At 50.8% G+C, this 13067-nt stretch overlaps 7 protein-coding genes across 7 annotated transcripts; 4 read left to right on the top strand and 3 right to left on the bottom strand.

The window, feature by feature from the left end:
• Positions 1 to 57: 57 nt before the first annotated feature.
• On the top strand, positions 58 to 1660 carry LCP9604111_4270 (putative MFS transporter; the record flags this gene model as incomplete). The annotated part of the gene is made up of 3 exons (XM_039071951.1): positions 58 to 288; positions 346 to 449; positions 505 to 1660. The coding sequence occupies 3 exons, from the start codon at positions 58 to 60 to the stop codon at positions 1658 to 1660; spliced, it is 1491 nt and encodes a 496-aa protein (XP_038929832.1).
• Positions 1661 to 5565: 3905 nt separating this feature from the next.
• Positions 5566 to 6084, top strand: LCP9604111_4271 (uncharacterized protein; the record flags this gene model as incomplete). The annotated part of the gene is made up of 1 exon (XM_039071952.1): positions 5566 to 6084. One exon carries the CDS (start codon positions 5566 to 5568, stop codon positions 6082 to 6084), a length of 519 nt encoding a protein of 172 aa, XP_038929833.1.
• A 516-nt stretch (positions 6085 to 6600) lies between these two features.
• LCP9604111_4272 (uncharacterized protein) lies at positions 6601 to 7284 on the bottom strand (the record flags this gene model as incomplete). The annotated part of the gene is made up of 1 exon (XM_039071953.1): positions 6601 to 7284. One exon carries the CDS (start codon positions 7282 to 7284, stop codon positions 6601 to 6603), a length of 684 nt encoding a protein of 227 aa, XP_038929834.1.
• Positions 7285 to 8074: 790 nt separating this feature from the next.
• LCP9604111_4273 (uncharacterized protein) lies at positions 8075 to 8638 on the top strand (the record flags this gene model as incomplete). Its single annotated transcript, XM_039071954.1, has 2 exons — positions 8075 to 8194; positions 8246 to 8638. The coding sequence occupies 2 exons, from the start codon at positions 8075 to 8077 to the stop codon at positions 8636 to 8638; spliced, it is 513 nt and encodes a 170-aa protein (XP_038929835.1).
• A 666-nt stretch (positions 8639 to 9304) lies between these two features.
• Positions 9305 to 10457, bottom strand: LCP9604111_4274 (uncharacterized protein; the record flags this gene model as incomplete). Its single annotated transcript, XM_039071955.1, has 6 exons — positions 9305 to 9501; positions 9549 to 9557; positions 9599 to 9731; positions 9800 to 9844; positions 9912 to 10268; positions 10323 to 10457. 6 exons carry the CDS (start codon positions 10455 to 10457, stop codon positions 9305 to 9307), a joined length of 876 nt encoding a protein of 291 aa, XP_038929836.1.
• Positions 10458 to 10802: 345 nt separating this feature from the next.
• On the bottom strand, positions 10803 to 11186 carry LCP9604111_4275 (uncharacterized protein; the record flags this gene model as incomplete). Its single annotated transcript, XM_039071956.1, has 2 exons — positions 10803 to 11123; positions 11184 to 11186. 2 exons carry the CDS (start codon positions 11184 to 11186, stop codon positions 10803 to 10805), a joined length of 324 nt encoding a protein of 107 aa, XP_038929837.1.
• Positions 11187 to 12045: 859 nt separating this feature from the next.
• On the top strand, positions 12046 to 13066 carry LCP9604111_4276 (uncharacterized protein; the record flags this gene model as incomplete). Its single annotated transcript, XM_039071957.1, has 2 exons — positions 12046 to 12725; positions 12772 to 13066. 2 exons carry the CDS (start codon positions 12046 to 12048, stop codon positions 13064 to 13066), a joined length of 975 nt encoding a protein of 324 aa, XP_038929838.1.
• Position 13067: the final 1 nt, after the last annotated feature.

Raw genomic sequence — 13067 nt, forward strand, 5'->3', positions numbered from 1 at the left:
TTATTGATAGTCCTTTGCTACGCGAGGTGACGCCATAGAAACCTCTAGCTCAAAACTATGGCAACGTCAGAAAAGACTATGGAGAGAGCTTCAAGCCAAGCCTTTGATCACGAAAAGTGCAAGAACACTCATTGTGAAGACGTATGCTCTGTCAGAGTAGGCAACGAGAAAGCCCAGGGCGATTATTCCGGTGCCACTGCCAAGGTCGACCCCGTGGAAATCAGACTTGTGCGCAAGTTGGACTTCAGAATCATGCCCATATTATGGGCAATGTACTTTCTGAACTATGTGAGCTTCTACATCTTATTCTACAAGCTGACAAGTCTTAACACAAATTAAATCAAGGTCGATCGCAATGCTATCGCTAATGCACGTCTCAACGACCTCGAAGATGACCTTGGCCTTGTCGGAACACAGTACAATACCTGCATCTCGATTTTGTTTGTTGGGTATGTTTATCAATTGACTACGGATCAGACAGACCTGATCTGACTTGGGAACTAGCTATCTTCTGATGCAAATCCCCTCGAACATGCTCATGTCCTCGAGGAAGTTCCGGCCATCGCTATACATGAGTGTATGTATGGCGTTATGGGCTATAGTCTCTGCTTGCACGGCTTTGACGAAAAATTACATTGGCCTTCTTCTCGTCCGATTCTTTCTGGGGGTCACTGAGGCTCCCTTCTACCCGGGCGCATTATTCCTTCTTTCGGTTTTTTACACGCGCAAGGAAATTGCTCTCCGCATTTCCATACTATATACTGGCAATATCGTCGCCACTGCCGTTGCTGGACTAATTGCTGCTGCAGTCTTTGAAACCTTGGACCAGCGCATGAATCTCAAAGGATGGCGCTGGCTCTTTATCATTGAAGGTGTTGTTACATTTGGGGTTGCCGGCCTCGGCATTTTCATGCTACCAGATCACCCACTCACAACGCGTTGGCTGACCCCTGAAGAGCGTGAGCTTGCACAGGCTCGCATTGAAAGGGATACAGTCAATAGTGTAGACTCTCAGGGTGTTTTAGCTGGTTTAAAGCAAGCCCTGGCCGACCCTCGCCTTTACCTCCTGGCATTCATGCAGAACATGCATCTTAGTGCCTGTGGTTTCAACAACTTCTTCCCAACTGTTGTTGGAAGCCTCGGGTTTAGTAGCACAATCACCTTGGTGCTGACATGCCCTCCATATCTGTTCTCCGGAATATGCTGTATTGTTGTTGGTATCACCTCTGGTCGATATAATGAGCGAACATGGCACATCACCCTATCAATGGGCGTTGCTGTTATAGGGTTTGTTATATCCTGTGTGACACTCAACAAAGGAGCAAGATATGTCGCCTGCTTCCTCTTCGCCAGTGGTGCATACGCCGTCAATTCTGTCATTTTGGGCTGGGCGTCTGCTACGCTTGGCCAGACGCCAGAAAAAAAAGCCGCGTCGATCGGTTTTATCAATGTCGTTGCCAATGCCTCATATATCTATACTGCCTACCTCTATCCAAAGTCCGATGGCCCTCAATACCTGGTTGGAATGTCGGCAAACACAGCTTTCGGAATTGCAAGTATTGGAAGTGCTTGGGCATTGAAGTGGTGGTTGCAGAGTACAAACAAGAAGATCGTCCAGGGTACTCTGCCTGGCGCTGGTGATGTTCTTTATGCCTACTGAGAAGCATTCACCTCGAGCGGCCAAATGCCGTGCTTCTATATATGTGTCACCTGATTGGGAAGAATGAATGTGTCGGACCTGCTAGAGATTCTGTGACTGCTCGTGTAGATAGGTCAGGGCTTCTCGCTCTTCTTCCTTTCTCTCTCTCTGATCTTTTACAATGTACAGATCTTTCTATTTGTTCGTGTTCTTTTTACCCTTATGCTCTATTCTCTCCTCTGGCCCTCAAGCGCCACGCCTTGACAAGTGAATTTGGGAACCGAGGGGTTTTTGCGCTAAAGGTTTGAGTGAAATTGAGGGTAAGTTCCAGCCGTCAGTCTGTGCAGCTGCATAACTGGAATCTGGCCCGTATCATACTATTCATCAGTAGCCGTGCGTGGCATAATGCGCCGCGAAAATGATTCCGCCGTGCGCGTGAAATTAGTACAGCATCACTGGTGGGCTACTGTCTTCGGTAAATGTACGGTCCATAGACAGCAGAGATGTTGGGGCCCTGGCCTGATTGACTGAGGAGTTCGGAAAGCGCGGTTTGCTGGTGGAGCTATACGGAAAGGATGTGCACGGATGTGATAGGTGTGATTGGAGCCCCGTCCGAGAATAGACCGTGGGCCATATCTATATGGCTAGGTTTATGAGCCAGTATCGGGCCGTGGTGGAGGAACGCGCCGGAGTAGGATTGCGACAAGTCTAGGGTTCCGAAGGGAATATGCTCATTAGTGATGTTGAGTATCACGGTAGAAGTGGTGCTATTTGAATTCTCTATAGTAGAATCGTTCATATACGGGTTTAAAGCATAAGGTTTCAAGCAAAAAATCACTACAATGCAAGGGTTGTGCATGCATAGACCAGGACAAATGAAGACCGTATCTTCTCATCCTTGTGAATTTGAGGAGGCAAAATCAGTGAATCAGAGCATGAACTGGACGTGCTTGTTACCAATCAGCAATTATAGTTCCTCCTCCACACTATCGGGCGTACTCAAAGTCTGGACGATTTTTGCCCCATTCTGTAACATGGTCGCTTGGTAAATCTCAAACAGAGCCTCAGCCTTGACTTGTAGTTTTCCAATTACGAGGATTTCTTCTGGTCCCGATCATCCTTAGTGGCATGTTCCCTTACGAATTCCGCCTTGCTGAATTCGACAATGGGAGCCTGACCTTGAGGTTTGAGTGCATCCCAGTTTAACACGTTTGGACGGTTCGGATCACTTTGTACGTCCAGTGGGCTTTTGCGTGGATTGTCGCTGCTTTTCGGTCTCGCGCTTCGCACCCAAATCCTACATCTCAATATCACCCTGCTCAATCGATGGGATGACCGTATCAGGTTGTGGTGTCGGTTGTTGTCCATAGCGGCACTCTGCTGCGTCTGATCCGAATGGTTCTCGTCCGGGTAAGGCTTCGTGCTCTTATTTAGATTTTAAATGAGATACCAATGCTTGTTGCATCCCCCTTTCCAATTTCTATCGAGACAAGAACCCGTTATCTGCTTTTTTCATTTAATAATTTGAGCCTGGAAATGTTTTCGGACTTTGAGCCCGAAGGTCTGGAAATACCATCGGATGGCATAATTGGATGGCATAATGGCAGGTCAGAGCGATTATCGCTCTGAGCGTACGCCATAACCATCCATGTGTGCGGACTAGTCATTATATTTCCCATCATTTTCTGGACAATGAACCCGACGATCTGGTCGTCTCGAGTCCTTAATAGCATCTGTCACGGTGCGTTTTGCTTATGTTCACTCTGCTTGCCTGGACAGCGCATATTTTCTTTTAGCGGCAAAGACGGGAATGCACGGTGACTGCTGTAGGTGCGACATACAAGATGCCATTATAAAGTAGTATAACATAGTAGTATACATAAAGCTGACGGCAAAATGCCATGTGCCGTCGTTTCCCTTGTCTTTCTTGTTGGCTCTCGATATGATATCGTGGTACAAATCTCTGACACACTGACAAATATCGAGGTCACCGATAGTCGTAGCCTTCATAACGGAGTAGTTATCCCCTGAGATGACAGCTGCCCACGGCAAAAACAGTATAAATGATCATGTCCTGTGCGGGCTATCAAGCATGTGGTCTTTACAGGTAAGCCTCACATTGAGCACGCCCTTACATCCAGGTGAACATGGGTGTTCGATGTGAAGTGTGCATAACGTGATCCATGGTCAGGAAACAATCGATGAAGCGGATCAGGTTCACCTCAGCCATCGTGGGCTCGAAGAAAAGAATGTAAGCGCCGATGCCGATGCTATTATCACCATGACAGAGGCAGTGAATATGGTCGTCGAGAGAGAGAGAGTCAAAGATGATTGGAGCTGAGATCTATCAAGCTGTGGAACAAGGCAAGGGCGATTCAGGTCTCTGAAAGGACTGCAGGCAGCGGATCTTCGCCTTGATGAGCCATATAGGAGGTCAGGCGTCATCACCTGCACGGAATCCAGATTCCAGCTCTAACAACAATGCGCTCCAGGCCTCAGATACACCTGTTTCGTCCGGTCAATCGAATATCTCTGCCACGGTTCTCGCTGGCCACGTAGTTGCAGAAGCCCATGGCCAGCGCTGCCTAGCAGTCTTGGCGGTAGGTGTCAACAGCCACGATAGAATGCGGTAGCCCTGACCGCTACGTGGGAACTGGACGGCTAGCTTGAGGATATCGCGCACGGGATTGTTTGTCGATTGTAGAATCCGACCCGAGTACTGCATCGCGGGGAAACTCGGGCGTATTCGCTGTTTCTCTAGGGTTTACCGAATCATGCTTCTATGCGACAAATCGGGGAATTGTGCACATACGCATTAGAAAACATCATAGTACGTCTTCTCGAGACGGCGCTTTGATGCAAGAAACAGGTCAACAGATACGGGCGAACGCTCATACCCGTGCCGATTGCGGTACCTTGTACACCATATGGCACATGTACTGGTGGAGGCTACTCTTGGAGCTGCGACTTCCGCTCCTATCTACGGCCTACTCGGTATCGGGATCGCCTGGTCTGGTCCTAGGAGCCGTCGCGCTCCTATGACCCTCGTTCTAGATCCCAGGGCCAGGTTTTTGCTTCCGCGGGTCCGAGTGGGTATTCCTAGGACCGGCATACTTTGGATTCACGTGTAGGCTTCTGGCCCCAGCAGATTACGGGAAGACTGGTCCGCGGACCTCAACTTAAGTTCCTGTCAACGACACAACCGGAGCTGGGAATGCAAGCACCGGCCCCGGGAGCTGACTCGCTCCTGGGGCCTTTGATCAATATCCTGGGGCTCTTGGCCTTTTTCCTGAAGCCCTTGGCCAATATCCCGGAGTCCAGCCCTTGACAGCCTCGTCAGCTGTTTGCGATGATGTTACGACAGGTACCCTCCCATCAAGCCTTCACGATAAACATATAATCCAGAGGCTTGGCCACTTCATTCTAAATCCGACTTTTTTTTGATCCTGCGAAGACGTCTGACCATAGATACTGCTATGGCCAAGTTGCCCTCAGAAGTAGGGACCATCCTTAGGGAAAACATCGCAGTCATCGAGATCGTGTCCACATTCTCGATCGGCGCCTACAATACACTCGAAACGGTATTTATCACGTTCGACACTATCAAAAACTACCGCAGTCTGTATTTCTAGAGTATGCAGGTCGTATCGTGGGGCATTCTTATGCATGCTCTTCCTACTATAGCTTACTTCTTGTCTCGCGTACCCGAATTGCCGATATCTATCCCTTTCGTGATTAGATGGTACGCCATGGTTACTGGCCAATCTATTGTACTCTACTCGCGCTTGTACCTCGTGGTATTGGATATCAGTAAGGTGTGATAGGTGCTGTGGATGATCATCGTTAATGTATGCATCCTGTATGTCCCGATAACGGTTCTTTTCCTCGGTACCGACCACGGCAATGCACGTTTCGCTCGCCCTGCTATGATCTACAACTGGATCCAATTAGCAGGCTTCTGTATACAGGACCTTGTTATATGCGGCCTTTATATCTATGAGGCGATCCGCGCTCTCAAGTGCATTATCCAAATTCGCGGTCGGAATGGCCGCAAGGTCATCATTCACCTTCTTTGGGTCAATATTCTCGTTATTGCCCTCAATATTCTACTACTCCTCACGGAGTACAAGCTGCACTACATCCAAGTCAGCTTCAAGACGGTGGTCTATTGCATCAAGTTGAAACTGGAGTTTTCTGTGCTCAACCGTCTCCGCTCACTGGTGCATTCTCCTGCCCTGGCTTCCCCGCCAGACCCAATGCAGCAGTGTCGGTCATCAATCGATATGAACCTCTTTCAAGCCTACTTCTCCCGTCCAATTGTCGCACTGGACATGGCAACGCCATCTAGCACGGGTCCAGTGGGAGTCATCCGTTGTGACTCGCCATCTAGCAGTATCCCGGATTATCACGGGATGCTACGCGAGATCTCAGATGGGGGAGATTGACGGCAGCTGAGAGATGAATTTCTTTATCCGAGAAGACCACACGCTCGCCACAGACAAACAGATGAATCAGTACAACGATCCCGCTCTGCCTGGGTCAGATTCAAGGTGCTACTAGACTTCAAGACATAGAAAGATATATACAGGCTAAAGCGTATAAAAAAAGGGAAGCGCTATATGCATTCGTCCTTGTGTCTTTCTAGTTATCTCTCCGCGAAGATATGTGAAGCCTTTGTACCAGTCACTGCCCAGCCCAAGCGTCACGATGAGTTTTAGCCCGTATGCTCGATTGGCCACCCTTGAGGCGTCAGCTGCCCGCAATAGTGAGGATCAAAGACTGGACTCCTCTTGTCCAGGGTGGCTACATAACGATTCAGCCCTCCATGTTTTCCGTGCGAGGTATGATGGGCGCCGAGGTTGTCGCGACGCGCGAAACCGCGTTGACATCCAGGAACCCAGCAGACGTAGGGTCTTTCACCCGAATGAACTGTCAAATGGCGTTTGAGAGCCTCCTTCCGCTTAAAGGAGCTCTCGCAACCTGGATGACTGCATTTGAACTGCCGTTGCGGGATGGTGGCTGGCACTACCGAGACTCGAGGTGGAGGCATGCGGCATGCCGTCCTTGACACTGGAACATGATTCAAAGATTCTACTGGACACAACTCCGGGCGTATCGTGGCCAATCGGAGGCCCTCCGTGTGACTGTAGGCAGGAATGTTCGGCATTGTGTGGGAAGGCGCGTGCCCCGAAGGAAATCCGCGCATGCTCAGAGCAGCCGGCGGATCGTCCCTGCAGAACCATGTTTAGAAGCTGTGGAGTAGGTGCACATGTGAACCACCAGATCACAGGCTGGCATTCAAGATTATTCAAAGCTTGGTCAATGGAACAGCCAGGGTATTGGCAGGAATGGCTTTCCAAGTCGCTTTTAACGCTGGGCATTGCAAATGTCGAGACCTGAGATCCGGCTTCAGCCTCGTCCTGGCCATGTTGGATGACATCCATGCCAGACTCGTCGGAGGATGCAGTTTGTGCAAGGTAGTTACGTCCGCTGCTGCCGCCACTGCTGCCGCCACTGCTGCCGCAGAGCATTGTGATGTCGCTCGAGAACCATGTGTTGTCCTCGTGTATTTCTGGTTGCGAGGACGTTGCTGTGCTGTACTGCTCCATCTGTTGGCTGTCACCCGTCAATGGCATATCTCGCATACTTGATGGCAAATCGAAGTGGCAGAAGTAATGTTCATATCGTAGCACAGCACGCCATTTAGTGTTGTTCAAGTATGGAAATAACTGAAGTAACTGATGTAGATGCAGGTGAACACCCTAAAATACGCACAAAGTCCTCATGACTTGGATGAACCAGATGAATCCCATGCAGTAGAGGGCGCTTCTTGAGTCTGGGTACACTCAGACACTTATATGCGGGCCCACCTGGCATTTTTTGGAGGGGAAAGAAGAAAATTGCTACGTTGACAGCTTCCTGGCACGTGGCTGCTCCTCTGCTCTGAGCTAGAGCACGATTCAACATATGTTAGTTGATAGCGCCTGTGAAGCAACGCCTGTGAAGCAACGCCTGTGAAGCAACGCCTGTGAAGCAACGTCTCTGAAGCAACGGGTCAACCTATTGTTGGGCATGCGAAACAATGGTTCAACGTTGAGACATCACTTATCACGTTCATTCAGCACGCACCTTGTTTCAAGACGATTCCAAACCAACATTAACGTGTTGAGTGCCTAGCTTGAAGCAATGTCGGAAATCTCGTTGAAAAGCCGCTGACGGGCTCCCAACAGTAGCTCACCAAATAGCTCAGCAGACTGTCCAGGAGAAGAAGACATCAACACTAGTTGAAGTGGTTGTGTTGATCGATTTGAACACCAAGCGTAAGGACCAGCAGCAAGCCACTTCACCCGGTAGGTTATAAAGAGGATCAGCACTTGAATGAAGAAAAATTGGCTTGTCTTCACCTGGATTATCTTTCTCGACCTGCTGAACGCAATGGAGGCTTCCGAGTCTATGCCGGACCAGAACAAGGAAGAAGGCTCGCAGCTGAATGAAGTCCCTCCCCAGAGCGATGAAGCTGTTCCACCGCCTACGTCCGACCCCAAACCTTCTCTGGTAAGTTATCTTGAGAACAATTTAGACCAGCGTCTGACCACTCCCTGACAGCAGGAGCCGACCCCAAAGGACGCCTTGGCGACCGAGCCATTTCAAACCGTATTGGAGGCGCTCGCACATCTCGAACGTGACGATCCGAAACTCGCTTTTCAAGCCGCTCGACTTGTGGGGCTCTATCGCCGTCTCTGGGAGTCATGTGTGTCTAAGCATCTCGACTGCGAGAAAATAAATGAAGCCAATCAAGTTTTGAGGGAGGCTAGCGTGCCCTTGAGTAACGAGAGGGACAGCCTTCAACTTCGCCACGCCGAGCAGTCATCTCGACTGCGTTTCTTTGACCAGGCTTTACAATCGTCTCGAGAGCGACTGACTGGCATCCTCAATGACTGGAACCAGCTCTTGAGAGGCAATCTGGCCGATTTGGTGGATGCCGACCGACGCGAGTGAGGGATTTCTCGTGAATCTGTGTTGAGTCGTGCTTGACGTCAAACAACGATTGGTTTAAAACCTCTTTGTACTTGAGTAAAAGAAATCAAATTCAAAGTTTTGTTCACGTCTGAAGACAGGTTTTGTTTTGAGAGCATTGTGCAAAGCAAACTGTAGTCATGTATGAATGTAACAATCTTTGGAGATTTCGTTAGCGAAGGAAGAGTTGGAAACGGTCCGGACATTTATTTGCACGCCATGCTACTTTCAAATATAATCTGGCAGGGGGTTGCGTACAAGAACGGACGGATTCAGGGATGGTATCGAAGGTGATGTAGCTAGCGGGGAAAGCATGAAGTGACTAGAGTATGGGGGAGGTTCCACACGTGGCCACAGAGACAATTGGAAGCTGGATGCCATCGATCGCACAGCCGTCTGAGAGATGACGATGAGTATCTGCTGCCGCGTCCGACATAGGTTCCCCATGACCGATTCCACCCGAGGCAAGAAGAACCGATGCTCTCCGATCATGTCCCCGGTAAACTGGTCAAGCCGTGCGAGTCGAAACTCCACCCAGTGTATTTCCTCCGCAAGAAGTAATACTGACATGAAGCGGAATATATCTTCAGACTGAGTCAAGGCTGATAGAGGATCAGGGCCTGTCCATTCGAAGCCCGGCGGATCCTCTCAGTTGGGTTGGAAGAAGCATTTCACCCAGGAGGACCCCTGAGCTTCGTACCCAGCAGGATCAACTAGATCCAGGGAAGCTAGATCCAGTGAAGCTAGCTCGCTGCTGGCACGGTCCGCGATAAGGCAAGGAGGTGGCGTCGGTATACTAGACGACTCTCGCCAGATGGCGTGAACGTCGAGGTCGAAGTCAGAGCCTATACTGCCGTGAGTATATGTTGATAAGAGGTCCACATGTACGTACCGTCCTGAACTGGATCGTTCATGTCCATCCTGTTTTATGGACGCCCGTACGGGAGAGATGGGCCTTGGTGGACTTGGCGATGTGAAGATCGCTGGAGGCAATAGAGACGTGCAGAGGCCCACAGGCCTTGAATATATTCATAAACAATAGAGAGAGAGAGATCGGGCTTTCATTTCCAAGAGACTAGCAGTAAAATGAGTAAACAATGGTGAAGATGCGATGTCCCATCACCAGGATTAACTGGAACTCACCATGGGTTCCCAACTGTTTACGCTGATGAAGATATCGAAAGGGTGCTAGACGGAGGGCGTGAGAAACGCGTGAACGCACTATTCCACTTACCTGCTTTCCATCTCAAGCTACTCGAGATCTTTCTTGAGGCCTCTCGACGCGACAGGTCCATTCTCCGCTTGCCTCCAGGACTGCAGCGATCCCGGCATGAAGGTCATGAAGCGCACGCTCCCGGCCCCACAACATCAGCGTTTGTGCATTGCAGCGATGCATGAGAATGTCATTCTCGGCTTCCAGCCACTCGTTCGACTCTTCAATTTGTTGCTGTTCTTCATCGAAGTATATCTTCTCGGCGGACTTGACGATATAGCAGTCCCACAGGCAGAAGTATAGGTCCAGAAGCTGGAGGGCAGGCATAGCGAGGTCCACGTTGTCACGGAGAATCCCTATGAGCTGCGTGGTAAGGAGACCGGCCGGACTGACAGGACTCTGTGACTTGTTAATTTCGTTCCCTAGCGGTCGGGAAGCTGGGAAGATTCTGACCTCGGGATCGATGGCCGTGCGAACTGCCTGTGGCTGATAGTCTTGCACATACACCTCATTGTCTGGCTGGTCAGAGGCCCGACGCTGTCGCTTGGCTGGCCGGCCAGCTGGGAAAGGAGAAGGAGGGCGGTCCATTTGGTTTGCGGGTAGATGAGTTGGGGTCATGCCGCAATGAGGGAGTCTTTATATATTATGCAAGGATCACAGACTGCTGTGGTCTGTCCCATTGTCGGTGAAACAGTGCGCCAGTTTCAACAAAGTGAGTTGAGCTGACCGTTGACACTTCACCTGTTGATTCACACGACTCACATGTGGCCAAGAAAAATGCACCCATAACAAAGTCAAGTACGAAGAGCTTGTTTGGTTTTAACGCAAGTGTTGTATTTAGCGACATTGATAAATCGACATGTTTGTGGTTCACCGATACCACGATCTAGTCTTCACTATCGCGCACTTGAGCTTTGTTTTGGACCTTGATGTCTACCTTTGGCGCTTGCAACGGAGTTTCAGCACCTTGGTAGCAGAGTGTTCCGATGCCCTCATAATTGGCGTCTTTCCCCGGAAAAACGCATTGACGTTGGCGTGGCAGTGAAGCAAAGCTTCTGCAAGAGAAACGTCGTTGGGTTTCGCCGCCAAATGTAGTAGAATACTGTTTTGGTATTTAACATTGAATGTCAAAACAGTCGGCCACAGAGTGGAGTATAGGCCTTGGCAAGACTGCGCGAACGCAAATAGCTCTTGGCCACCCAAGTATGCTGCGATCTCCAGCCGTATTTCGATGGGCAGATCTGGAAGACAACACTGTTGTGTACGTTAGCTAGTGTAATGGCCCATAATCAGAACGCAGGATAGTTCACAAACCATTGTGGGAAGCGCTAGATTGAGGTTATGGTATATGCTGGCGCAGCATAGGCCCATTGTAGGCTGAGAAGCAGGGCTTTATATGAAGCTCTGCAAGATAGAATTGTTGTGCTCTCCGATGCAACAAATCACCCAAGATTGACAATGCGGCGCAGGTACCCAGTCAGAAGACAATGGAGCGCCTGGAAACAATATAAAGTGCTAGGATCACTATGAAAGACCCTGGGAGCGATTTCAGTCCTGGGAGCGCCCCACGAGGCTCTAGAACCACGTGAGCAGCTCCTAGGTGACGATTGCCTTCTACTCTGATTGCTCGCGACAGGCGATTAGTTTGTCTGCATTCTCGGCTCAAAGATTCCTACCGCTATCGACGAAACTGGGAGCTATGTGACAGTATAGCCCAAGCATGTCGTCCGTTTTGGCATGATCCACAAGAGCCATTGCGCAACAGCACATTCAAAACGCAATGCCACCCGTCCGCACGCCACTTATGAACTCTGCGCCTGCAATGCTCGTGCCCTTGCGCATCGCCAGAGGAATGATCTGATGTGACCTACTATCAGCTGCCTTGAACATTGGTATGTGTCAACGCTGCTAGAAGGTCTATAAAGCTGCGGGTGGGCACTGCAGAGTCCGGCCAGGATACACTGCGATCACCTCACCGAACGTACTTCCTTCTCTCTACACTCCCCCCGCGTGCACAGCACCAATGCCATCCAGATCCCTTTGGAACCCATTAGTGGTCTGTGAGATAGAGGTTGGGCCACTTGGCCAACGCAGTCTTTGTTGTGGGATCACGGCAAACGGAATACCGTGCAGGAACTCGGTCAAAATCAAAGACATCAACCAAGGCCATCAAAAGATGACCGACCTTTCTAGGATCCCATTTGGGTTGTCAGCACTGCAGGCCTCACTCTGCGAGATCGCCAAAAACTTTCTCTGCAAGCGATGGCACCGGGATCGGCAGGCGGACCGGGTCGGTCAACGATGGTACGAAGCAGCTGTTCGGAATCAGACTCAGGCACATAGTGCTGCCGCGGACACTCCACGTTCGCCTCCTGCACCGGCCGTCCCGCGCCAGACACGATCCGCCTTCAGACGAGGCCCTTCGGAATCGGACCGGGCCCATCGACTCGTGGATACACACATTGATCACTACAGGGACCGAGAAGCCTCGCCAGCGACTTTCTGGACCAACTCTGGGCCAACCGAGCGACTTGGTCGACCAGCTCATCTCTATGTCACGGCCGCGATGCTGCGAGCGAATACTGTTCCATGGCGCGTTACTCCGGCTCAACCGGCCGTTCTTTCGTTGACGCCCAATTCCTGGGCTGGCGGGCAGGACTTCACACTCCACGGGGTCACTTGCAGCCACGAAGTGGACAACATCCACTGCGTGTTCTGCTTGGCCGAGGATGAGAGTCGCGTCGATGAACGCGTGGTCTTGCGTTGTGTCAGGTGCAAAGGGCTGGCTCACCTTGCTTGTACACAAGAGTGGTTGGAAAAGCGCGAAACCGGGCACGGCACATCATGCTGTATATGGTAAGTTCACGATCCCGTCGGGCTTCAGAATGCTAAAACATTCTAGTCGAATCGAGACCGCCTTCCATGCCCTGTATCGTGGACCCAGAGGCCCCTCGCCCTTGCCCGAAGAAAGTTCCGTCGAGGCCATCGCAGATATCTCATCTGACACAGGCACCACTCCGCCGTCAATCGACCCTCCCCGGGTTGGAGTGCCGCTCACCCAGCCAGCTGAGCCAAGGCGGCGTCACCGGGACTCCGCAGCGCCGACCGCCCAGGATGGTGTCCGTCGATCGGCCAGGCTGGCGCAAGTTCCTGCCCCACTTCGTCGATCAACCCGCCTTCGCCAGAGCGAAATGTGAA

The sequence above is a fragment of the Penicillium roqueforti genome (genome assembly GCF_015533775.1).
Source record: "Penicillium roqueforti strain LCP96 04111 chromosome Unknown scaffold_08, whole genome shotgun sequence".
Classification (NCBI taxonomy): Eukaryota; Fungi; Ascomycota; class Eurotiomycetes; order Eurotiales; family Aspergillaceae; genus Penicillium; species Penicillium roqueforti.